The following is a 24,729-nucleotide window of genomic DNA, read 5'->3' on the forward strand; positions in this document are numbered from 1 at the left end:
TTTTTATTCGGTTACACGCTTCCTGTCTTCAAGGTCGTATTCACGTAAACATGATTTTGTTGCAAACCTTAACACAAAACTAACGTTGAGTGGCGGTACACGGGGCAAAGCCATTCCACTTGATACAGGTGACAGTGGACAAACGTTAACACAGAGAAAATGCACGCCGGTCATTCGGTCAAGCGTATTCAGTTGAAGATTAGTGTGACTGCGGTGTACACCAAGAACGAGAAGGAGAATGCAAGTTATAAGAACAGAAACTTTTCTTACTTAAAATACAGATACTTGTAGTACAGTACTGCAGTAATTTTGAACGGTAGGTTGCTACAGTAGAAAAAGTTCTTTGTTAAAAACTGGGTCACCATTAATTTCCTTTTCTCGTGCTTGAAGACAGGAGCAATGCTGCTCAGGCAGAGGAACTCTGAGAGCAATATCCTGACAAGAATGAAGTTAATTTAGCTGTAACGGAGGAAAAAAAAATTATTAACTTACTTTTGCCTGTTGAAGACCTACTGCCTCCATGGCTATTACTAACTACGTTGACATTTAAAAAATGCAGTATTTATTGGTTAAAAACAGTCTTGGTTGAAATGTTAGTTTTTTATTTTTCAACGACACGTTTCGCCTTATTTAGGCATCTTCAGGTTCTCTTTTCTAGATGGTCGCGAGCGGCACCAAGATCTGCATAACGCGTTCCCGTTCACAGGAGCGAGTAAAAGAGTATTTTTTCGTGTCCTTATTGTGTTCAAAATATCTTCTTAGGTTTTATATACACATATTTATATCTCGTAATACTGCGCTATGAGTATTGTCAAAAGGCAAGTTTAAAAGTGTTAAATTTTACTGTATGTGTGTTAAATTCCGCCACAGAAAAACAGTCACTAAAAACAGTTTTAAATTCGAAATGATGCTAGAATACACGTACAAATAATATTCCTTCCAGTTAGGCGCACTCTCCAACACAACTGGATGAAGTTGTTGGGGGAAAGTTGCTTGACGTTACCGCCGCAGTCGACAGGGAACGTTGGAGAAGGTGCATCCGTCGCTGGTTTACTGTGTTGTCGTCGTCGTCCTCTTCCCTGAGATTTTGCCAGCTTCTACGTGTAGTTGGTGTTCTCTGTGGCAATGGAGGGCGTGGAAGCCACAGTTGGATGCAATCCCCCCTCCCACCGCGTACCATGACTCGGGGGTTTCCAGCTGCGTTTTGGCCGGAGCAGCTTCCCCGCATTCGCCCTTTTGTCCCGCTCACGCCTCTTCTTGCTTCTGTCTCTTGATCTTCTTGATTCTTGGATACAGTGGTGTTCATTGGGATTAGTCTTTTACGTTCTTCCTCTTTGGGAACTATTCCGTGCATTACGCACAATGGATTGAGGGATCCATGACCTCGTAATTTAACCCCGTCAGCCCCATCAATCCACCCATCCTAAAACGTCTGCTAATTTTTTTCTGATTGTGTGTTAAATTTGACGAAATACACTCCTGGAAATGGAAAAAAGAACACATTGACACCGGTGTGTCAGACCCACCATACTTGCTCCGGACACTGCGAGAGGGCTGTACAAGCAATGATCACACGCACGGCACAGCGGACACACCAGGAACCGCGGTGTTGGCCGTCGAATGGCGCTAGCTGCGCAGCATTTGTGCACCGCCGCCGTCAGTGTCAGCCAGTTTGCCGTGGCATACGGAGCTCCATCGCAGTCTTTAACACTGGTAGCATGCCGCGACAGCGTGGACGTGAACCGTATGTGCAGTTGAAGGACTTTGAGCGAGGGCGTATAGTGGGCATGCGAGAGGCCGGGTGGACGTACCGCCGAATTGCTCAACACGTGGGGCGTGAGGTCTCCACAGTACATCGATGTTGTCGCCAGTGGTCGGCGGAAGGTGCAGGTACCCGTCGACCTGGGACCGGACCGCAGCGACGCACGGATGCACGCCAAGACCGTAGGATCCTACGCAGTGCCGTAGGGGACCGCACCGCCACTTCCCAGCAAATTAGGGACACTGTTGCTCCTGGGGTATCGGCGAGGACCATTCGCAACCGTCTCCATGAAGCTGGGCTACGGTCCCCCACACCGTTAGGCCGTCTTCCGCTCACGCCCCAACATCGTGCAGCCCGCCTCCAGTGGTGTCGCGACAGGCGTGAATGGAGGGACGAATGGAGACGTGTCGTCTTCAGCTATGAGAGTCGCTTCTGCCTTGGTGCCAGTGATGGTCGTATGCGTGTTTGGCGCCGTGCAGGTGAGCGCCACAATCAGGACTGCATACGACCGAGGCACACAGGGCCAACACCCGGCATCATGGTGTGGGGAGCGATCTGCTACACTGGCCGTACACCTCTGGTGATCGTCGAGGGGACACTGAATAGTGCACGGTACATCCAAACCGTCATCGAAGCCATCGTTCTACCATTCCTAGACTGGCAAGGGAACTTGCTGTTCCAACAGGACAATGCACGTCCACATGCATCCCGTGCCACCCAACGTGCTCTAGAAGGTGTAAGTCAACTACCCTGGCCAGCAAGATCTCCGGATCTGTCCCCCATTGAGCATGTTTGGGACTGGATGAAGCGTCGTCTCACGCGGTCTGCACGTCCAGCACGAACGCTGGTCCAACTGAGGCGCCAGGTGGAAATGGCATGGCAAGTCGTTCCACAGGACTACATGCAGCATCTCTACGATCGTCTCCATGGGAGAATAGCAGCCTGCATTGCTGCGAAAGGTGGATATACACTGTACTAGTGCCGACATTGTGCATGCTCTGTTGCCTGTGTCTATGTGCCTGTGGTTCTGACAGTGTGATCATGTGATGTATCTGACCCCAGGAATGTGTCAATAAAGTTTCCCCTTCCTGGGACAATGAATTCACGGTGTTCTTATTTCAATTTCCAGGAGTGTACTTTGGTTTAGTGTTGTCGACTATCTCGCTGTTGTCACAGGTTCCGGCGACTGCAGCAGCTCACCTCGTTCCGAGAAGTGATTACGCCGGAGTCGCGGCTTTTCGACGGCGATATGCCACTCACACCTGACGTCACAAACTCCGTGCTGTAGTGGTTTAGCCCGATAAAGTCTGCCGACCCTGCAACATAGTTATTCGTCGGACATGTTTCAAATACATTCACACAACTTCGTAATGTAACATGAAGAGATAAAAACAAAGTACAGAATTAGTTCAGGGTAGCAGATATGTAACTATCAGTGATCTAAACTACAATTGTTATAGGTAAAAATAATATCTAACACATATTACTACTATAATTGATTGTCTGAACAGAATTATAAATTTATCTGACGCCAGCTAATACGGTTGTATGCGGAGATGGACGAGATTGTTGGTTTCCTTACTATTTTCTTGCACGTGAATCCGATGCACAGCAGTGACAGCTACCCGACAGAAAAATTTAAACACGATAAGGACTTTGCGTTCTAGAAAAGTGAGAATTCTTGAGTAATGAGAGAGGATATATCCAGAAAGAAGGTATTAAATCAAACAACGTGTATGAGAGTTTTTTTTTAATAACAGTGTAGCGTAAAAATAGCGTGTGCAGCATAACTCGGATAGAAAAAAGTAAATTCCCATCCAAATGACATAAGTATAGTCGTTTTAATACCGTTACATAGAAGAGGGAGAGGCTACTACAAACTTTCATGGCGCTATCGCCCACTTGTCAATGACTTTGGTTGGTGTGGTAGAGTATTTTCGGAAAAAGGAGGATAAAATTGAGTTTCAGTTTAGCGAAGTAGCGGGTTTGTTATTTTGAGGCTGCTACAGAAACTACTTTTGTGTCTTTCTGAGCAGATGTGCAGATTCGTGAAAGGCAATAAGAGAGCCGTTGTTTTAAAAGCGCTTTCAATAAAATTCTTTTCTTTCTTTTTTTGTATAACGATTTCTGCCATTTTTCGTTGTATTTAAATTCCTTTTGTATCGTGATTATTATACCTCCAATATACACCTGCAAAACACAGTACTAAGGATTTTAGATGTTCGCCGAACGTTATATATCGTTATCAGCACACACCAGTACGCGTTCTGTGAGCGATAACTATCACCATATCATGCGCATGGCACGTGAGATCGTACAATGTAATAAGTAATTTTGGAAGAAAAAGGTCTTAACAAACGTACAGAAAGGGTGAAAGTAATTTTTAGAACATGTAATTATTAATAAAACTTCTTTATTTTTAAACACTGAAAAAGTATTATCTACTCGTATTGACCGCAGCATGACCACTGGATATAGTTCTTCTATGAAAGCGAAAAACATTCTGTGGATGAGTTTCTCAGTTTGTAATGCTGATGTTAACACAAAAAGAACGAAAAGTAACAGTAGGAAAAAGGATATTGACCAAGTTGAGCATGGACTCAAATTCATGAGTCAGGTAACCCAAGACACAGCAGTTCGGAAATCATTCTCTGTGTCGACAGCTGACGGAATGAAATTCAGAATTACGCTAACCGACTGTGTCGTATTCAGTTGCAAGTAGAGTAGTATTTAACGTAGCTGCCTTTTCTTACAATTACAGCTTGATAATACTCATATGAATATTTGGTAGTCTAGATGAGAAGTTAGTATGAAATCATCAATAACAAAATAGGAACAAATTGCGTGTAACTGCACAGAATCTCAGCCCAGCGCCAACATGGTGACCCAGATTCCTCTGGGGAACAATTAATGGTAAACATCTTATTTGTGTCACCAGATATGTAACACTATCTTTTGCGGATACTTACTAGCCTGTTCAAGGGAAGATCCCTTTTCTCAAGGATTAGTGATTATTTCAACTTCAGAAAAAGAAAGTGATGGCAACATAATTACATTTTTACCGGTAATGTAACTGAATAGAAGCGCTCGCTATTGTTCACTAGCCAATGGACGAAGTCCAGGAAAAAGCAGAGATGTGACCGTTCACTGACTTGCGCTTATTTGAATTAGATGATGCAGTAGCCAAAACAGGGGCAGATGCAGAATATTTCTCTGCGGAGGGATGGGGGACACATATATTAGAAGCGTGAAGAAGTCCTTAAAGGCTTCATGGGTCTAATTTTAACATGAAGACACACTCACACACACACACACACACACACACACACACACACAGAAACAGAGAGAGAGAGAGAGAGAGAGAGAGAGAGATATGATTTTACTGCAGTCGTAATTTTATCACATTACTATTACATATGATGCAAAGAAAGTTTCCTACAGAAGATACCGTTCTTCATCGTTCTTCATTGATGCAATACCTTGATGGAAATGCAACACTGCCAGTCCGTTTCAACGATCTTCTGTCATCTTACTGAGAAGATATTTCTTCACACGGCGTAATGCTGAGAGAGATCTCTCCACAGTGCTGGTTGTTACAGGAAATATGAAGAGCAGCTGACTCAAGATCTAATATTTAGCAGCACCGATGCTCTTTTATAGGCCTCAAATGGGAAACTTTTCCATATTTTCGTCCATTTGTTGCCAAATTTGTAGCTTTCCCTTCAATGCTAAGGAACAAGGGAGAATTTCTTTGTATGGCTCAGCACTTTGGAAAACATGTGCTATATCACTGAAGGTTTTCTACAGAAATCTTTGTAGATGTTCGATTCTTTGCAGCTGAGTAGTAGGGAGTCTTAATGACATTTCATTTAACAAATGATTGAGAAAAAGTGTGAACACTGACATACGGTTGTAGTCTTTTCTACAGACTGTGTCAGAAAATTCGGTCTGTTGGTGTGTTTAAAGCGTAGGTGTACACTGCCACGTAAACAGAGTGCCACGTGTAAGCATTTCCGAAGGTTCTCCATCGATTAGTAAAAGCGTCTGTCTACTAATATATTCAGTTAGCTTTTACTCTCGGCTTCGTTCGCGTATCAGTAGTATTGTTATGGCGAGGAAATATCGCAGAAGCACAGATCGCACTGTGCGTCGTCCCCTCCGTTGCCCCAACGAACTAAGTCAGATGTTAGAAGTGTTTATATGTCAATGGCATCAGAACACCGGCACGAATGCGTCGATTTCAGTGCACATATTTTATTTACTTGAAGCCTAGTTTAATCTAAATATTCGTGAGATCTATTTGATGAAAGTTTGTTCAGGCGTTTGAAGGTGATCTTCTGTATGAAGTAAAGAGTTTGCCTGCACCAGCACCTTGCCACAATCACCATTTTTGTGATGTATTTCGGAATCGCTGCGCCAAGTCCAATCAAAAGACAAAAATTGTTATGCCTGGACTGTAAACGCTAAACATATGCTCTCGCGGACTTTTGTGCAGGTCTTTTTGAGATCTACAATATCATACTTTCCAGTCTGACATAGATCTTATTGCCTGCGCAATGCCTTGATTTACTATGATTGACTCTCATCACCACCGCCCACCGATTTAATGTTTTTAAGTAGCCTATGTTCTCTCTCGGGATACAAGCTACCTCCACACTACATCAAATTCGATTCAGTGGTTCTGCCGTTAAAATGTGACAGACAGACAGACTTTCACATTTATAATATTGGTGCCTTATGGATTACTCACTGTGTCCTTCAGCAAGAAAGCGAAGTGCTATGTCATGACATACGCTGATCCCCGATAAAAACGCCAAGCAGGACACAAGATACTATTCACCAACAAGAGAACTTTGACTAAATGTCAAGGCACATAGCACAACAAATAAACTGACTGTAAGAAGCCTGAAGATGATGGAAAATTGAAACATGAAACTGTTTATAGTAGTAACTCGTGGCAGTATTATTTCTTGCTAACTATGAAAGGAATCGAGAGAGATGAAATATTTACCGAAAATGTCTGAGTGTGTGAGCCTAACGAAGCCCTAGAAATTTACAAATTTTTCACAAAGTAAAAGATTTAACTTTGCGTACATAGTGAGTGAAACCTAGACAACAGCTCATTTATTTACTGTGCAGTCACGATAGCGACGTCATCGGTTATAGTAATTCCACCGTAAATTCTGACTAAAAAGAAACGAGAAGGCATAACAGAACAAGCCGCACTTGCGTTCAAGTATACCAGGCTGGAATACTCTCTTTCAAATTCTAAAGGCGGCAGGTGTAAAACACAGGGAGCGAAAGCCTATTTACAATTTGTACAGAGACCAGATGGCAGTTTTAAGAATCGAGGGGCATGAAAGGGTAGCAGTGGTTGGGAAGGGAGTGAGACAGGGTTGTAGCCTCTCCCCGATGTTATTCAATCTGTATATTGAGCAAGCAGTAAAGGAAACAAAAGAAAAATTTGGAGTAGGTATTAAAATCCATGGAGAAGAAATAAAAACTTTGAGGTTCGCCGATCACACTGTAATTCTGTCAGAGACAGCAAAGGACTTGGAAGAGCAGTTGAACGGAGCGGATAGTGTCTTGAAAGGAGGATATAAGATGACCATCAATAAAAGCAAAACGAGGATAATGGAATGTAGACGAATTAAGAGGGTGATACTGAGGGAATTAGATTAGGAAATGAGACGCCTAAGGTAGTAAAGGAGATTTGCTATTTGTGGAGCAAACTAACTGATGATGGTCTCGAAGTAGAGAGGATATAAAATGTAGACTGGCAATGGTAAGGAAAGCGTTTCTGAGAAATTTGTTAACATCAAGTGTAGATTTAAGTGTCAGGAAGTCATTTCTGAAAGTATTTATATGGAGTGTATCCATGTATGGAAGTGAAACATGACGATAAACAGCTTGGACAAGAAGAGAATAGAAGCTTTTGAAATGTGGTGCTACAGAAGAATGCTGAAGATTAGATGGGTAGATCACATAACTAATGAGGAGGTATTGAAAAGAATTGGGGAGAAGAGGAGTTTGTGGCACAACTTGACAAGAAGAAGGGACCGGTTGGTAGGACATGTTCCGACGCATCAAGGGATCACAAATTTAGCATTGAAGGGCAGCGTGGAGGGTAAAAATCGTAGAGGGAGACCAAGAGATGAATACACTAAGCAGATTAAGAAGGATGTAGGTTGCAGTAGGGGCTGGGAGATGAAGAAGCTTGCAAAGGATAGAGTACCATGGAGAGCTGCATCAAACCAGTATAAGAACTGAAGACCACAACAACAATAAAAACAAATACCAGGCTTTCTTCATCTTTTAAATTCAAAATGCTTCTCATAAGTAAAAATTGCAATCAAAGAACCCTCCCCCCCCCCTCGCCTGTCTCTCTCTCTCTCTCTCTCTCTCTCTCTCTCTCACTCTCTGTTTCCCCCGCCCCCTCTCTCTCTCGAACTATCTAGGCGGGGAGGGGGGAGGGAGCACATGACCTCCACCCCCGTCCTAAACTCACCCTTGCCTCAAAACACCACTTTTAAAACTGTGCTAAGTGGTCCTCACTCACCTTCGTATCGGACACTGTCCAGTGACACATGCGTATGTCTCGTGGTGCCAAGACCCAACCGAATGCAGTGTTTGTGGGGTCACGCTCACAGGTCATCTTGTTTTAACGTCGTGCGTTCTGTGTGCTGATCGGAGGGAAGCTTTTGGTCTGCCGTGGGGATGCTGAGGCAATAGCAAGAAAACTGTTGATAATTTTTGTGTCGTTTGGACACCTATTCAGCTGTGCGGCTGGTCCCGGCGGAGGTTCGAGTCCTCCCTCGGGCATTGGTGTGTGCGTTTCTCCTTAGGATAACTTAGCTTAAGTAGTGTGTAAGCTTAGGGACTGATCACCTTAGCAGTTAAGTCCCATACGATTTCACACACATTTGAACATTTGAACTCCTATTCAGTTTAATTGGACGAAGATTTTGTTGTGTTTGTGGATGGCTAGTTCATCCTATTAGTTCCGCGGCCAGGCAGCCATATTTATGCAACCCCTGTTTTATTGATACTACTTAATTAAGACGACGGCGTAAAGAGATGAACTGGAGATTACATATGAATTTATTACTGTGGTTGCAGTTATGTGGCCTTTGCTTTCTATTTTAAAAATACTGACTAGTTGTACATTTGTACCACTATCTTGAAAAAAGGGCACTGATGACCACGCTGTTTGGCGCGCAACAACTTTAAATCCATCCACCCATCCATTGAACCTGTGGTCTCGCGGTTCTAGGCGCGCAGTCTGGAACCGTGCGACTGCTACAGTCGCAGGTTCGAATCCTGCCTAGGGCATGGATGTGTGTGATGTCCTTAGGTTAGTTAGGTTTAAGTAGTTCTATGTTCTAGGGGACTGATAACCACAGCAGTTGAGTCCCATAGTGCTCAGAGCCATTTGAACCATTGAACCTGTACTGTCGAATTCAAACGTCCCACGAACATAGAATAGTGAGAGTACTTACTTCATGTTTGCCAGTTACTGGGGACGCTTGTGTGAAACATTACAGATTAAACGAAGTGCAGGGCACTCTAGAAAGCCGGATCCGTCAGCAACCCAAGAATATCTGCACTAAAGCCACCCACCCCCTTCCTGCACGCCGAAATCGGTGTGTTAGTGTCAACGACAATTATGTATAATTGTACCGTTCCATATGAACTGTAATTATAATATTGTCATAAAAATTTCTTTACACGTAACTGTAGTCTCCTTTTAATTTGGATACGCTTTATATTTTGTGCATCCCGTGACATTGCTTAGCACGCATATAGTCGCTAATCTACTCACCCCTGATGTAGTCGACCTCTTCCTGTGTGAAGGACGGCAGCCTGGACCGCGGTCTCCCCTCTGCTGCGCTGTTGGCGTCCACCCTCTCTCTCACCACAGCCGGGTAGTCACCTTCTGCACTGAAGATAGGGTGAGCGAAGATGCCCACCTGCGATGAACAGACCAGTATCTTTCTCTGTCAAGCACTGTGTACAGGGAGTGAAGGGTACAAGTGCAGGTATTTTTGTTGGTGACTGAGGACGGTGTACTGAACAACATCAGACCATTATTTACTTCATTTGCAGACTAATGATTATAACTATTAAAAGTCTTATGCTTTAGGCTGGGTAGTACTCATGACAAAAGCTAGTCATTAAAGTTTATTTTGGCCGCACGGGGTAGCTGCGCTATCTAGGGACCTTGCCACGGTTCGCGCGGTTCCCTCCGTCGGAGGTTCGAGTCCTCCCTCGGGCATTGGCGTGTGTGTTGTCCTTAGCGTAAGTCAGTTTAAGTTAGATTAAGTGGTGTGTAAGCCTAGGGACCGATGATCTCAGCAGTTTAGTCCCATAGGAACTTACCACAATTTTTTTTTCCAAAAGTTTATTATACTCCGGGCGGCGGTCAGGTACGGAAGTGTGAATGCGTGGAGGCAAAAGGATAGTCCATACTGACAGACGTTGTTCATTTCATAGTGCCGTTACGGCTGTGCAGAATACTTCACGTCGTAAAGTTTATGACATGTTTTGTGGGAAGACTGCTAAGAAAACACAACTAACACACTGTTGTGCGTACGTATAAAAATATCTGCACTTACATCCGTTATACTCCGTGTAAGCGCCGAACCACTAAACTTGTAAGAAATCCAAATTTGTTTGCGGGCCATCCTCCGCAGCAAGCAGAGAAACACTTGTTTTGTAAATAAAACCGCCTTTTCCTGCTGCCATTTAATTTATTTACCCCAGACGCGTTTCGCCTTTTTCTTGTTCTAAGGCGTCATCAGTGGGATCTATAACGATACGGTTTTGTTAGTTTTAGATTATTAAACAGTTCACGGCCCAAGTTTTCATCTAAAGAAGTAATTACTTACGGTTTCCTGACCTACGTTTCTTCTCATCTGGTCCGGAGGTAGCACTACCACTTTATTACTGACATACAAGCACAACTTTGCGTTTTGACCTTCTTCGCACTGTTCACCATGTATCTCCTTCTTTTTTGTGGTTACTATTGTTCTTTTGCCTCACTGTTCACCATGTTTCTCCTTTTTTGGTTACTATCGTTCTTTTGCCACTCGATGTAACTATTTCGTCGCACACTGCTTTTCACAACGTAAATATTGCAACTCCATAACTTGTTTCCTCCTCTTTGGCATGTTTACCTACTTGTAACCAACCTAATGAAGTGTATGTTCAAGACTAATTTTGTCTTGGGGTTGGGGGAGGTTGGTGTTTTGAATTGTATGGTACTGTACTAGTCGTTAGAGAGTGGTTGAAAGCTTTGGTGACAGCTGATTCGACTTTTCGTTTCAGTATTCTGTGGAGGGGTCCATGAATTGTAATTATTTTCACATCGTCTAAGAATCAACAATAAAAACACCTCCTAACCCTGCAAGAAAATTACCATATACAGAAAACCAAAGCAGAGAGGCAGACGCTGTTGAATGGTCAAGTACACATGCCAAGCAATTCATTATTTACACTAACAGATAAAATAATAGAATAACGCTCCCAAAGAGGATTAACATAATAACAGTACCCAATATAATAATCATACTGCCCAACAACTTCTCCATGAACCCCTCCACATAATATTGAAACGAAAAGTCAAATCAGCTGTCACCAAAGCTTTCAACCACTCCCTAACAACTAGTACAACACCATACAATTCAAAACACCAACCTCCCCCCCCCCCCCCCCCAAAAAAAAAATTAGTCTTGAACATGTGCTTCGTTAGATTGGCAACAAGTAGGTAAATATGGCAAAGAAGAGGAAACACATAATGGAGTTTGCAATATTTACGTCGTTAAAAGCAGTGTCTGACGAAATAGTTATATCGAGTGGCCAAAGAACAATAGTAACCGCAAAAAATATGGAGAAACATGGTCAACAGTGTGAAGAAGGTCGGAACTTAAAGTTGCGCTGATATGTCAGTAATAAAGTGTTAGTGCAACTTCCAGACCAGATGAGAAGAAACGCAGATCAGCAAATCGTAAGTGATTACTTTTTACATAAAAAAATCCCGCCGTGAACTGTTTAATAATCTACAACTAACGAAACTGTATCGTTATAGATCCCACTGATTATGCCTTAGAATAAGAAAAAGGCGTAACGCGTGTAGGATAAGTAAATTAAGTGACAGCAGGACAAGCCCTGTTTATTTACAGGTATTTCTACAGTCAACTTTCAAACTGTATAGTTCTAGGTTCAAAATACAACAATTTCTTAGAATTGAACAAGTCAAGACCAACGTGGATAAATTTCTTTGTGGCACTAGACGTAATTACAACTTCAGCAGCGGGATGTAACAGGCTAACTAGCCCATCTCAGAGCTACAGTACTCACCTGGAACTGGCGGCCTCTCTCGCTAGCTTCTGCATCCTCTGTCGAATTAGAAGCTGGCTCAGGACCTCCCATATTAAGGGTGATTCCTACACTACCTGTAAACCATTCGTAAACAAATGTCTTATTTGCTGTTTAGATAATGTCACATACAGTTATTGAAACGTAAGACGCCTAACAAAGTGAGGTAACAGAGACAAAGTGAACTCATTACTGTTCACACACTTCAAGCTGACACTCGGCGCTGTGATTGATGGAAGCGATCGCAAATGGGAAATGTCTTAACGGTGGCTACCATCAGCCATCGCGTCGACTGTCAATTTGAGGTGTGCGAAGAAAACCTGGTCGAGGTGGCAGCACGCTGGCGAAACAGCGATGGAGAGCGTTAATAATCTTGCATGCGGACCGCTGTCAACGTTACACGTCTGTATCATCCACTGAATGAAGTGTCCATCTAGATGAAGAACAGAAACAGGACTGGCAGTTGTAGTGTTAGAAAGTTTACAATATATTATTAAACTGCACGTGAGTGTGGCATTTACATATTAAATCAAAGAGATCACAATTGAAACCTCCTGGCAGATTAAAACTGTGTGCCGGACCGAGACTCAAACTCGGGACCTTTATCGATCGCGGGCAAGAGCTCTACCGACTGAGCTACCCAAGCACGACTCACGCCCCGTCCTCACAGCTTCAATTCCGGATGTACCTCGTCACCTACCTTCCAAACTTTACAGAGCTCTCCTCTCATTCCGAGACCACAATTTCTTAAGCTAAGTGCAGCACTGCAAGTTACATGAAAAGGATAGCAGCCCCAGTTGCAAGCGCGTAAAGAGATTAATCAGGAACATTAATTTTTATCATAAAGTGCCTACGGACCGCGGTTATTCAAATGCAATTCAAAAGTCACTTTTACTTCTGAGAAAGAAAATACACTGCTTAGCAGATTTAAAGGATTACTTTTTCAAAACAACTTAATGTCTCCCATTGCGACGCATAAGTTTGGAATTTGGCTGTAGGATGCCTACAAACTTCCTCTGTAGTGGTGGAAAAATATGGATCCCTCCGATATGACACTCGGGCTCGGTGAAGCTTCAAACAGCATGGTGTAGACACATGCGGGAAAAAGGTCACAGCTCGGAAGTTCATGTGAGTTGTAAGATGGCATACTGATGTTACGCTGGCTCCAAATTTCACCACAATTCTGCCTAACGCTAGCGTGGAAGTGTCACACGATTGGACGGTCGCCACAACCCCTCTTAGCCACATGTAACCCCCTTTTCTTGACGTCTCTGCGATGGAGGCCAGAACCACGACACCCAGCATTGAAATCACGCTGCTTTCTAATGAGTAACAGAGGAAAACATTTCGCAAGCACCGTCACACTGAATCGACACGAATGGGTCTCAGGGAATGGCATAAAGGCCGTCAGTGAACCACCTCTTTCTCTGAGGCTTCGATTCTCACACATTTCGTGGTTGAAAGCGATAGCTCGCAGTTAGATGAGCAACGTCTGACGCTGCAGACAGCCCCAGACGGGTCAACCCATCGCTAAAGACGTTTTGGATCTCCATCCTGAGCTATTGCTCCCCTTTGGAGCGCAACGCGACCGCTATTTGCGGCTTGGAACCATTGGGACCTATCAGAAATACTCAACGGAATTTGAGGATATTCTTAGGCACGAAATCGTACTTTTGCTTTTTCAGCCCTCCCATGGCGTGATAACGTGGGAGTGCAACATTAACACGTGCGTGAATGAAACAGCAAAAGCTACCTCAAAGATCCTGCAGTTCGGCGACATCCTCGGTGCCACAGATGCACATTAGTTGAGCACGTTAGAAATGTACCTCCAGAAATTTCGACACAAAACCAACCTAGCGTCTGCTCTAGTGTCTGAAGATTAGGCAACCGCTTCGACACTGCTTAGGTGGGGTTGCCCTCTTTCAGGCGCTAGAGCAGCAGCCATTGATGTTGAAGTTTCTGAAGGTACATTTCTGCCGTCCTCCACAAAGGTGCGTGGGTAGCGCCGAGAAATGTCGGGTCTTGGAAGGACCCTTTGCCAATTTATTCACGCATATTTCAATGTTACACTCCCGGTCGATCACGCTACGGGAGGGAGGAAAACAGGAGGGCTGAAAAAGCACAAGTACCCTTTCCTGCTTCTGATAGCGTTAGAATTTCAATAAATGGTATAGAACGGTCTCTAGTCGTTCCAACCTGAACAAGAGAGCAAAAACAGCGATGTGTCTGAAATGTTTTTCTCGGCCACCCATGAGAACACTGCGTGATTTCAACGCCGGGTGTCGCGGTTGTGACCTCCATCGCATAGACGTTAAAAGAAAGGGTGAAATGTGGTAAGAGGTACTGTGACGACCTTTCCATCGTGTGACGCGTCGACGGTGGCGTTGGGCAGTATTGTGGTGAAATGTGGTGCCAGTGACATATCGTTAACCCACATTACAGCTCACACAAACTTTGGAGTTGCCTTTTTTTCGCAATTTAGCCACTAAAATTACTAAACACAAAACAGGTATCAAGAAGGTAATTTGTATTAATCTATGTCACATTCTACGCTCACATCGTAATCGTTTATGAACATGAGTCACATTATTTCTGTGTTTTATATCTTGTACGTTGTTATAATTTACGTCTTATTGATACCTGATCTACATTTAGTAGCTGTTGTAGCCAACATTCTACATGAAATCTCTATACTTTGTTGTATTATATTTTTTTCTGTGCAGTAGATAAATTTTTAAAATGTTATGCCTGCAGGGGATCAAGTTGTATAGTACACGATTGATGTTCATTGCGCTATCTTTTGTTGATTACTTTTTTCTATAATCATTTGTGTACCGTATTAATTACCTATGCCATCTGATTATGTCAGTTGTTTTCCTCGCCACTACCTGTCTATATGGAAATTTTGGCACCGTCGTAGACGTAAGGGCTGTTTCCAGTACCTTACGTTCCCATTGCTGTATGGCTCGTTGTATTTCTTTGTAAGTATTGATATAACGTATGACGATTGCATGTATACTGTTCTGTGGCATTTCATGTTGCAACTCTTCCTTTCCTTTTCGACACAGTTGTGCTCTGGTGACCTGAATAAATGAAACTGCGACAAAGACTTTACACAGTTCACTAAGGGCCAATTTTTCATGGTCGCCTATCTCATAGATCGAAGCATATATGTATCAAGTGACATAAGAGAAATGAAAAGTATAATAACCGTTTTATATCGTACTGTGAACGCGAGGAGGTCGCCAAAGTAATTCTTATTACAACTGAGTACATGTAACATATTTGTTAATCGCATATTTTACACTATTTCTATTGAATTTTGCTGAAAATACATTTTAAAATTTTCCCTCTCTTCCACGGTTGCTCGCATTGCATCTAATTTGTAAACTGTCGTGCAGTTTTTGATATATTTCGGTACAGATCGTGGAAAAATGCAGCCTCAGCCTCTTTTATTGATTCAAGATCACAGATGGCGTATTATAAAGTCATAGCTGTCGCAATGTCTACTGTGTTTTCCACACTTGTTTCTTTAGATTTATGCAAACTTCTAATTGTAGATGTTATATGGGATGATTCTGTCATGATGTTACAAGCTTTCAGGGATGACGGAGGAGAAATGTATCAATTTGACAGATTTTGCAATAGACTGCCGAGAAACATTCAAGCTCCAATGTTAATTTTCTTTATTACTTTGAGACTAGTTTCGAGCCTAAGTTTATTATCAAATCACCCCCAAAAAATCAAACCGTCCCAAAAAATAGTGAGTACTTTGCACATTGCAAAACAGTGCCACAGCACAAACATAACTGATGACAATTGGTACCACTAAGCTATGTAATAACACCAATTACGACAGCCACATGACTGCTCACATTCCGGTTGAACGCGTCTTGTGAATTAGTGCAGGGCTGAACTTGATTCACCTACGACATCACAGTGTGGATGGAATCAGGAAGACCATGGCAGCGGCCGCTTATCCGAACTGCGCCATCTATCACCAGTTTTATTTTGCGTAGTTTCTTTCGTCTCCCTCTTTCTTGCAGTTTTCTTATGAAGTGATTATCAGCCCATGCGGCAACAAGCATTACAAAATACGTATTTCAAATACAAGCAAATATCTTTACAAGAAGATATTTAAGTTACAATTTGTAACGGTATCAGAAAATTTGTACGTCATCATGCGAGCGCCACTCTCAGCGCACCTATGGAACAAATTTTGAATTCCTGAGCAACGCCAGTAACACTAAAACAAGTTTCCAAAACACCAAAATGCAGATCCATAGACAATTTTTTACGTAAGATTTACGTACGACATAGCAAGATAAGAAACTTCAACAGCATTAAAACCACACATTCAGGTGGAAAACTACGCAATGTCAGAAATAAAATAGTGGTAAAAAACACATCGTCAAGTATAAACTATCACATACAGTCGGAAATAAAAGACAATTCAGTATAATATGGCAAGGTAAGAAAGTTCAGCTTGAATAAAATCAGACCGTCAGGTATAAAACAGTTACATGAACCCATACAAAATAGTGGCAAAATCACACAGTGAAATATAAAACCACGTCATGAATCAGGCATAAATTAGAGGTAACGAGTAGAATTTAAAGGTAAATCTGCCTTTGAACTCATGGTAACAAAGCCATATGATTATAACAAAGGGCATATATTCGCACACGTTGTAAGATATCTTACATAAACGTACAATTTTTTTCCCATTGTGGAACTCCATTCTTTTACCTCTATAAATGTCTGTAAAGCACATATCAGTAAAAAAATTTTAGAGAATAATGTAACAGCATATTTCTTACCGAAATTTAAAATCGTTCTCCACTGTAATAAAATAGCTTCATGACTATAAAGATAATACGTCAAATGTTATAAAACTAAGTTCGTATAAGATATTGATCATAGATGAAAAGAGACTGAATTTTCTCCTTGTCAAGCCTTATATATTGGCAGGTAAACTAATACTACCAACGAATTTTGTGGACCACATGGATGGGTACGTATTGTATTGAGGAACTCATTGACAGTTTTTACTGTAAAGTACAACGCTCGTCTTATTTGTCGTAATATACCAGATAATATAGAATTACATACCCTCCCTCATCTTCCTTCTCCCCACCATCTGTACATTCCGGTGCGGGTATATCATGTCGGACATCCGTTTGCCCGGCTTATTGCAGCAACTCGGCGTGGCATGGACTTAACAAGTTGTTGGAAGTTTCGTCAGCCATGTTGCCTCTGTACTGTGCGTAATTGCCAAAATGTTACCGGTGCAGATTTTTATGCACGAATTGACCTCTAGATTATGCGCCGTAAATGATCTTTGGGATTCGTGCCGGACGATTTGGGTGGCCAAATCATTCCCTCGAATTGTCCAGAACGTTCTTCAAGACAGTCGTGAACAATTCTGGCCCGATGACAAGGTGCACTGTCATCCATGAAAATTGTCTGCAAATGGTCTCCATGTAGCTGACCATAACAATTTCCGGTCAATGATCGGTGCAGCCGGACGAGAGGATCCACTCCAGTTCATGTAAACACGGCCCACACGATTATGGAACTATTACCAGCTTACAGAGCGTCTTTTTGACGTCCTGGGCCGGTGGCTTCGTGGGGTCTGTGACACATACGAACCCTACCGTCAGCTCTTACCAAATGAAATCGGGACTCGTCTGACCCCGCCACTGTTTTCCGGTCGTCTACCATCCAACCGGTAAGATTACGAGCCGAGGAGAGCGAGGAGAGGCACCGCAGGCGGTGTCGTGCTGTCAGCAAATGCATTCGCGTCGGCCGTCTGCTGCCACAGACCATTACCGCCAAATTTCACAGCACTGTCCCACATTGATTACTGTGGTTATTTCACACAGTTTTGCTTGTCTGTTAGCAATGACAACTTTACGCAAACGCTGCTGCTCTCGGTCGTTACCGGATTGCCGTCGGCCACTGCGTTGTCCGTGGTGAGAGGTAACGCCTGAACATGCTATTCTCGTCGCAATCCTGATACAGTGAATCTCGGAATACTGAATTCCCTAATGATTTCCGAAATGGAATGTCTCATGCGTCTAGCTGCAACTACTATACCGCATTGAGAGTCTGTTATTCCCGTCGTCGGGAACCGTTTCGCATGAATCACGTGAGTACGAATGGCAGCTTAGCCAATGCAATGCCCTTTCATACAATGTGTTGAAAGTTTACCGTCGTGCCTCCTTGCCTAGGGACGCCAGATGAAAGCTGATGTCAACCCCTGCAACGGATAACTGGGAAGAGGAGCTTGAGAGCGCTACCTAGAGAGCGTGTCCTTTCTGGCAAGCGGCTAGAGGGCTCGCACGCTGATGTGTGGGTTCCTGCATTCTATAGCTTTTATTTTAAATAAATTCCTTTAACTTGACTCCGTTGTGATTTTTAAGGTATGTTAAAGATTGATGACAGTTGATTTCCTATTTACTTTAAACATTATCACTCGACTTTACAGCGATAGCAGCAATTGTTTCAGTTTACAGATATTACAATTTTACAACTTATAGCTCGGGTATATTATATACTAATCTAAACGCATATTTCTACGGGTAAGACGGAATTGCGTTGGCCAAATGTATACCACCAAAGCCTCCCAATATTTTACATAGGACATTCACTATATGAGGAGGATAACGAGCAAACTGAGGACCAGATACTTTAACACAGGGGGTCAAATTTCAGGAATTAAACGAGCACATTCATTACCTTACAAAATCCGAAGCTGGAAATAAAAGCATTAGTACAAGTATTCAAATACCTCTCTTTCATGCGTGAACATTGAGACAGGCGCACTGAGGGCACGTCTGCTCACTTACCCGTCTTCTGTAGCACCCCCGGAATATGGCGGGCACCCGGAGGTCTCCTTGGGCCCCGGTGGAGGGGGTGGTCGAACCACTTGGCCGTGACCACCCTCTCCACCCCAAATCTTGTGACACTGGAAAGTCTTTGACTTTTCCCTGCCTGTGCTGTCTCTCTTATCCCCTACCCAGGAGTAAGGCTGGCACTACTATACTACTGAACTACTTCCCAACAAAGATTTGGCCACGCTTTACGGAAAGGTGTGAGGAGGATTAGGAAAGTTCATGTGCAGATTTACATCCACGTACAAGAAATGCATAATACACGACACATATAAATACGTATTATGAAGCCTGACACATTTCTTTCCACCCGTCCACATGGGTTCTGTTGCACCAGCGGCCGGCCGCGTCGTGCAATAAAATTGGCTGCGGAGCCGCCTCTGTTTCTATTTCGCGGTGCGAGCGAGCAGCGAAACCTGCTGCTTATAGAGCGGAAACTACTGTACCGTTTCAGTGTAAGCGATATTACCGCCATCTGTAATGTGGAAATGTCCCATGACTTTTGTCATCTCAGTGTGCTTCAGCATCTATTTTCTCCATACTGTAGAGAGATATGGCTTTCGTTCCAGCTTTAAAAAGAATTTTGTTATAGTTTCATTTAATGCGCAACAGTGTATGACCTAAAATGAACCAAACGTAAAGTAGCCAGCGACTACATTCTTCAATGCATACAACTGAAATTTCATGGGATAACTTGCTTAGAAATTAAGTATCACGGTAACCATGACCAGCATCGAAAAAAAAATAGACACTTCATCAACAAGCTGTGTTGCGAAACTGTAAGATACGACAAAAATCAGTTTCGTGTGCCAGTTACTTTTCTCAGAGTCGAATGAGAAGTTTTATATAGCGAAGAAAACGAGCAGAATCGAAATGAACGATTTTTAGTTTTTTTTAAAAGAACAGAAAAATGTTTACCGAAAAACTATACTAGCAGTTGATGTAGCATTGCTTCATTAACATACAATATTTTTAACAGTAAGAAAACGAGAAGATTTATTTTTCTCGTGCATCTTATCAGCACACCCAGGACAGGGCAGCCGCACTGCACCGCTTTACGCCGAATCACTCGGCTACGCACGCCGTCAACAGACCGTCCACCCGCGCAAGACGAGGAGACTGACTACGGCAGACGTTCTGTGACGTATCATTCCTATGCATGTGTGAGACAATGGTTCAGAGGAGGAAGCACGCAATTCGGACTTTAGTTTGGGGGGCAAGGCGGTGTATTTCCTTCTGAACCGGCCCTGATGAGATAGCACCGGCTATTAGCGGGCAGCATCTGGCGGAATTTACGAGGCTAAGTCAAAAAGTACCTGCACAACATTTTTCTGATTACAGTAACAATATAGAATTTACTGTGACGTCATTTTAAACATCATCGCCTGCTTGTCAGTGTGCTTGGTCCATCGTCGTACGAGATTTCCGGCACCCTCTTTAAGTGGATCAAACAAATGGAAATATTACGTCATCAGGGATTGATGTCCCCCAAAATGCAAAGCCTACACAGTTTGAATTGTGTGGTTGGTGAAAAAAAAAAGAACAGCATTTGACAATAGATTTTGGTGTTTGTTTTGAATTGCAGACGTCAGTTCATTCCAAAGTTTATCAACGTAATATCGATTGTTTACTGTTGATCACTTTTAAAGGTAATGTTCCAGAATTGGGCCTCAGGCCAAAAAAAAAAAAAAAAAAAAAAAAAAAATAGCGCCACAGACCCTTGAGGGTTTTTTTTAAATGAAGATTCCGGGTGTTTTGATTCCATTCTCTGGCGTTCGTTTCTGATTCTCGAAGAGATTAATCTCTGTTTCATCTCCAGTAATGAATCACTTCAAAAACATTTCAGCTTCATTAGTGTGATAATCCTGTAGCTGCTGACAGAGTCTCGTACGACTCTGTTTGCGCTCTTCACCTTATGGGTTTGGAACACTACTTGCGCAGGCTTTACGAAAGTTTGAAAAGTTTCGGCTACCGTTGACATTTCGTTGGACTTACTCAAGTTCTCCATGATATGTTTGGGCAAGTGCTATAGCAAAATGAAGTATCTGACAAGTTCCATACTACTAACTTGATCAAACAAGGACGCGTCGTCGCACCATCATACTTTGTCTCGTACTAGCGCCCACGATTTTGTTGCACTTTGTCTCCTGTGGCCGTTACTGGTAACGCGTGGTGATATTTCATTAATCAAGTACAGTGGTGACGAGGAAAACGCATCGCGTTATGAATGATTTCAAGACAGCTATGCATATATTACTACGTGTTTCAGCGTGTTCTCGAAAAATATCACAATAGCAACTTAGGATAATCCGACCGAAGCTCCCTCATTCCCATATGCAATATTAGTCGCAGCCACACTTTGCGGGTCGTCGTCTGTAAACAACGAATGAGTAGAACTTAAATACAGTGCGGAGTCCATTGGAAAAGGTTCACAGGCATCACCAAGGCACTAAACTGCAATGTTCAGGCGACCGTGCCTCTTCGGCTCATACAACTGACCAGTTGCAACTTTCTGTACATTGTTTCAGTAGTGCATATGAATAGTATGGCCTGACCATCAACACTCCAAAAATAGAGGTACTCTCCTAGGCAGCTCCTTAACTGCCTTTGTCTTTTTTATCTTCTGGGACCAAACTGCTTAGGTCGGCGGTCCCTAGGCTTAGACACTACTTAATCTGACTTAAACTAACTTACGCTAAGGACAGCACACACACCCATGCCCGTCGGGGCGAACCGCGCGGGCCGTGCCAAGGCGCCTCAGACCGCGCGGGGTACTGCCTTTCCGGATATCAATATGTCTGTTCGCAACATACATTTGGAACAAGTAGATTACTTCCTCTATCTCTATTCGCTGTTCACCGAAAGAAAGGAGCCGGCCGTTGCGACCGAGCGGTTCTAGGCGCTTCAGTCCGGAACCACGCGGCTGCTACGGTCGCAGGTTCGGATCCTGCCTCGGGCATCGATGTGTGTGATGACCTTAGGTTAGTTAGGTTTAAGTAGTTATAAGTCTAGGGGACTGATGACCTCAGATGTTAAGTTCCATAGTGCTTAGAACCATTTGAAACATTTGAAAGAAAGGATGCGAAGGAAACAATATAGCGGCGATGTGGGTTTTGAGCGTCTCAAACATCGGGTGTTCCCGAATAAAGATCTGACACTACGCACAAAACTGGTAGTGCCTCGGGCAATTGTTTTTTTCTATCCTGTTCTCTGGTTGTGAACCCTGGACGGTACATAGCTTTGATCTCTCGAAACTACCAAGCTTAAACCAACAGAAGGTTATATACAGCAAAGGACATGACTTCGTATTAAACATAACTACTCTTGAGAAGGCAAAGACTTAGGGCATAGAAGCCGCCGTCATTATCACCCGCTGGAGAAGCGGAATCTGAGTTAGTAGCCAAACGACAGACTTCCTCGATAGCTTCAAACGTCGGATTACTTTACAAATGAGTTAACGTGTTAAATAATTGACGTAAAGAATGTAAAGCCATTACGATTGAAGACGTAAAATCCTTAAATTGTTTACATTAGTTCCGGATTATTCATTCATGCACTAATGAAAATTTTGCAGATATATTCAGTTGTATAAGTGTTCAGTTGTATAAGTGGTTAGCGAATTAAGTAGTCAAGAAGTAATAATCTAAAACGTCATGCTTGATGCCGAAGTTATTCTACATGTACAAGGTACAATTAGTATACGATAAACTGTTTTCCTTTCGTTATTTAATGGCGACAAAAGGTTTAGCAAAAGTTTGGAATTGTGTTTAAAATTTGTTGGAAATCGCTAAGTTGTCTCGTTATCGAACACTGCATGAGTTCAATCACTGAGGTAGGAAAGAAACTAGGTTTTCTTAAAACGTAAATTACAATGCTTATGACGTTACATCTCCTGAACTACGTGTCCTACAACGATATACCAATAATTTTCCTGCAAAATTATATGTGGATACTGTCTGCAGTACGTGTTGCGAATACAGTTAGTGACAAATAAATAATAAAATAAAACATCGTGCCATATGCTGACGTTCTACTGAATAACAAAGACAATGTCAAGAACTTTTTTCCTTTCACTATTTTGTGAGGGATGTCAGCGAGAGAAACTTCCAACAAACTTTGCCCACAACTTAAAACGTTTTCGAAAGTCGCCGAGTGATCTCATTCTCAAATGCTGGATCAGTATACGTAATCTAGGTAAGTTGTAAACCATGAGAAATGCACGGTTTCTAACTTCAAGACTTGACTTATTGCGTTAAACCTTTAGCGTAAGATGATACCTGTTAATGAGTATATTATGAAAGGATTTTAAATTTTTAAAGCCGATCAATAACTGTAACTACAGAAAGTCAAATTACTGTTGCCCCTGGAAGTAGCTAGATACTCAGCCTTCAGCTGGGAAGTGTGGCCCTTCAGCCGTTTAGTAATATTCTTAGAGGAGAGGTCGGCTAAAAACTTAAGCCGAATACGCCGAAACAAAATAACTATGTCTGTGACTTTTACGATTATAAGAGGTCTCATACAACAGTACTGAAAGCAACGCTTTATGAACGTTTGTGGGACAGACTCTTTTCCGGGGCAGGCTGAGCCTATGTAGCCTGCCGTATGAATGAGGCCCTGTGTAGAGATACCAAAATAGAAGACACGCAGAAAACTGCAGGTACGGCAGAGTGCCGACTGGAAACGCAGGCGGATGAGTGGAGCTGCGACGGCGCGCTGGCCACCCACCGTTCTGAGTCGCTCTGTACTGCTCGTCGTACAGGTGCCAGACGCGCGCGTGCGCCTTGATCACCGTGTGGGTGGACAGGTAGTCGCCGATGCCCGAGGCGTTCTGCGACGGCGCGAAGCCCACACTCGCGTACCCATTCGCAAAGACGGCCGGCTCGTTGAACGTGATCCACCACTTCACCTGCGCAGACAGACGCTGCGAATAAAGTCTGAAAATAACCGTCTCACCGAGGATGCTGAGTGGAACCGAGACTCACCCTGTCTCCGAAGTTTTCAAACAGTACCCTGGCGTACTCCACAAAGTAGTCGGCCATCAGCTCGTTGGGCCAGCCCCCGAGGTACTGCAGCGCTTGAGGGAGGTCCCAGTGGTACATCGTCACCTGCACAAGGCGACACGCCACGGAAGTAACTCTGCAACGTGCTAGCAGTTTAGGAGATTTATTATGCACTGATGTCCACATATGATACTCTTTGTCAATGGAATAGTGTTTACTCCAAACTAAATGTTCACTTTATATATATATATATATATATATATATATATATATATATATATATATATATATATATATATATGTGTGTGTGTGTGTGTGTGTGTGTGTGTGTGTGTGTGTAAGCGTCAGTGCCTGAGGCCTGGTCGCACTTAACCTTCTTTTTATTTCGTAGTTTGTTCAGAAGGAATTAAATATATTTAAATATCGATCGGTATTCTATTATTATTAAGAGTCTATATATCAAGAAAAGTCGTGTCAATTGAGAATTTAAAGTTCAATGTTTGAATTTCTTAGAAATTAGAGGATATTTGTGTGGTGCACTCCATTGGTACTGGAACCTGAACCTTCGCCTTTTTCGGGTAAGGGGTCCGCCAACAGAGCTATCTTTTCCCTCCTCACTACTTTCTCTCGATCTGTTTCTTCTTAGTTATGTCGTCAATCGTTCTTCGCTGATGTAGCACGACAACTTTCCAAT

The 24,729-nt window shown here is 42.9% G+C and overlaps 1 protein-coding gene across 1 annotated transcript in view; it reads right to left on the reverse strand.

Annotated features, from left to right (window-relative positions):
* Positions 1-24,729, reverse strand: part of LOC126282308 (myrosinase 1-like) — a 73,085-nt gene that overhangs the window by 20,660 nt on the left and 27,696 nt on the right. Inside the window, exons 4-8 of the mRNA XM_049981963.1 lie at positions 24,018-24,140; positions 23,761-23,941; positions 12,122-12,216; positions 9,585-9,732; positions 2,963-3,078 (exon numbers count right to left, since the gene is read on the reverse strand). Coding sequence (XP_049837920.1) covers positions 2,963-3,078; positions 9,585-9,732; positions 12,122-12,216; positions 23,761-23,941; positions 24,018-24,140 — 663 coding nt within the window. The remainder of the gene's footprint in view (positions 1-2,962; positions 3,079-9,584; positions 9,733-12,121; positions 12,217-23,760; positions 23,942-24,017; positions 24,141-24,729) is intronic.

This window comes from Schistocerca gregaria, chromosome 7 (genome assembly GCF_023897955.1).
Source record: "Schistocerca gregaria isolate iqSchGreg1 chromosome 7, iqSchGreg1.2, whole genome shotgun sequence".
NCBI lineage: Eukaryota > Metazoa > Arthropoda > Insecta > Orthoptera > Acrididae > Schistocerca > Schistocerca gregaria.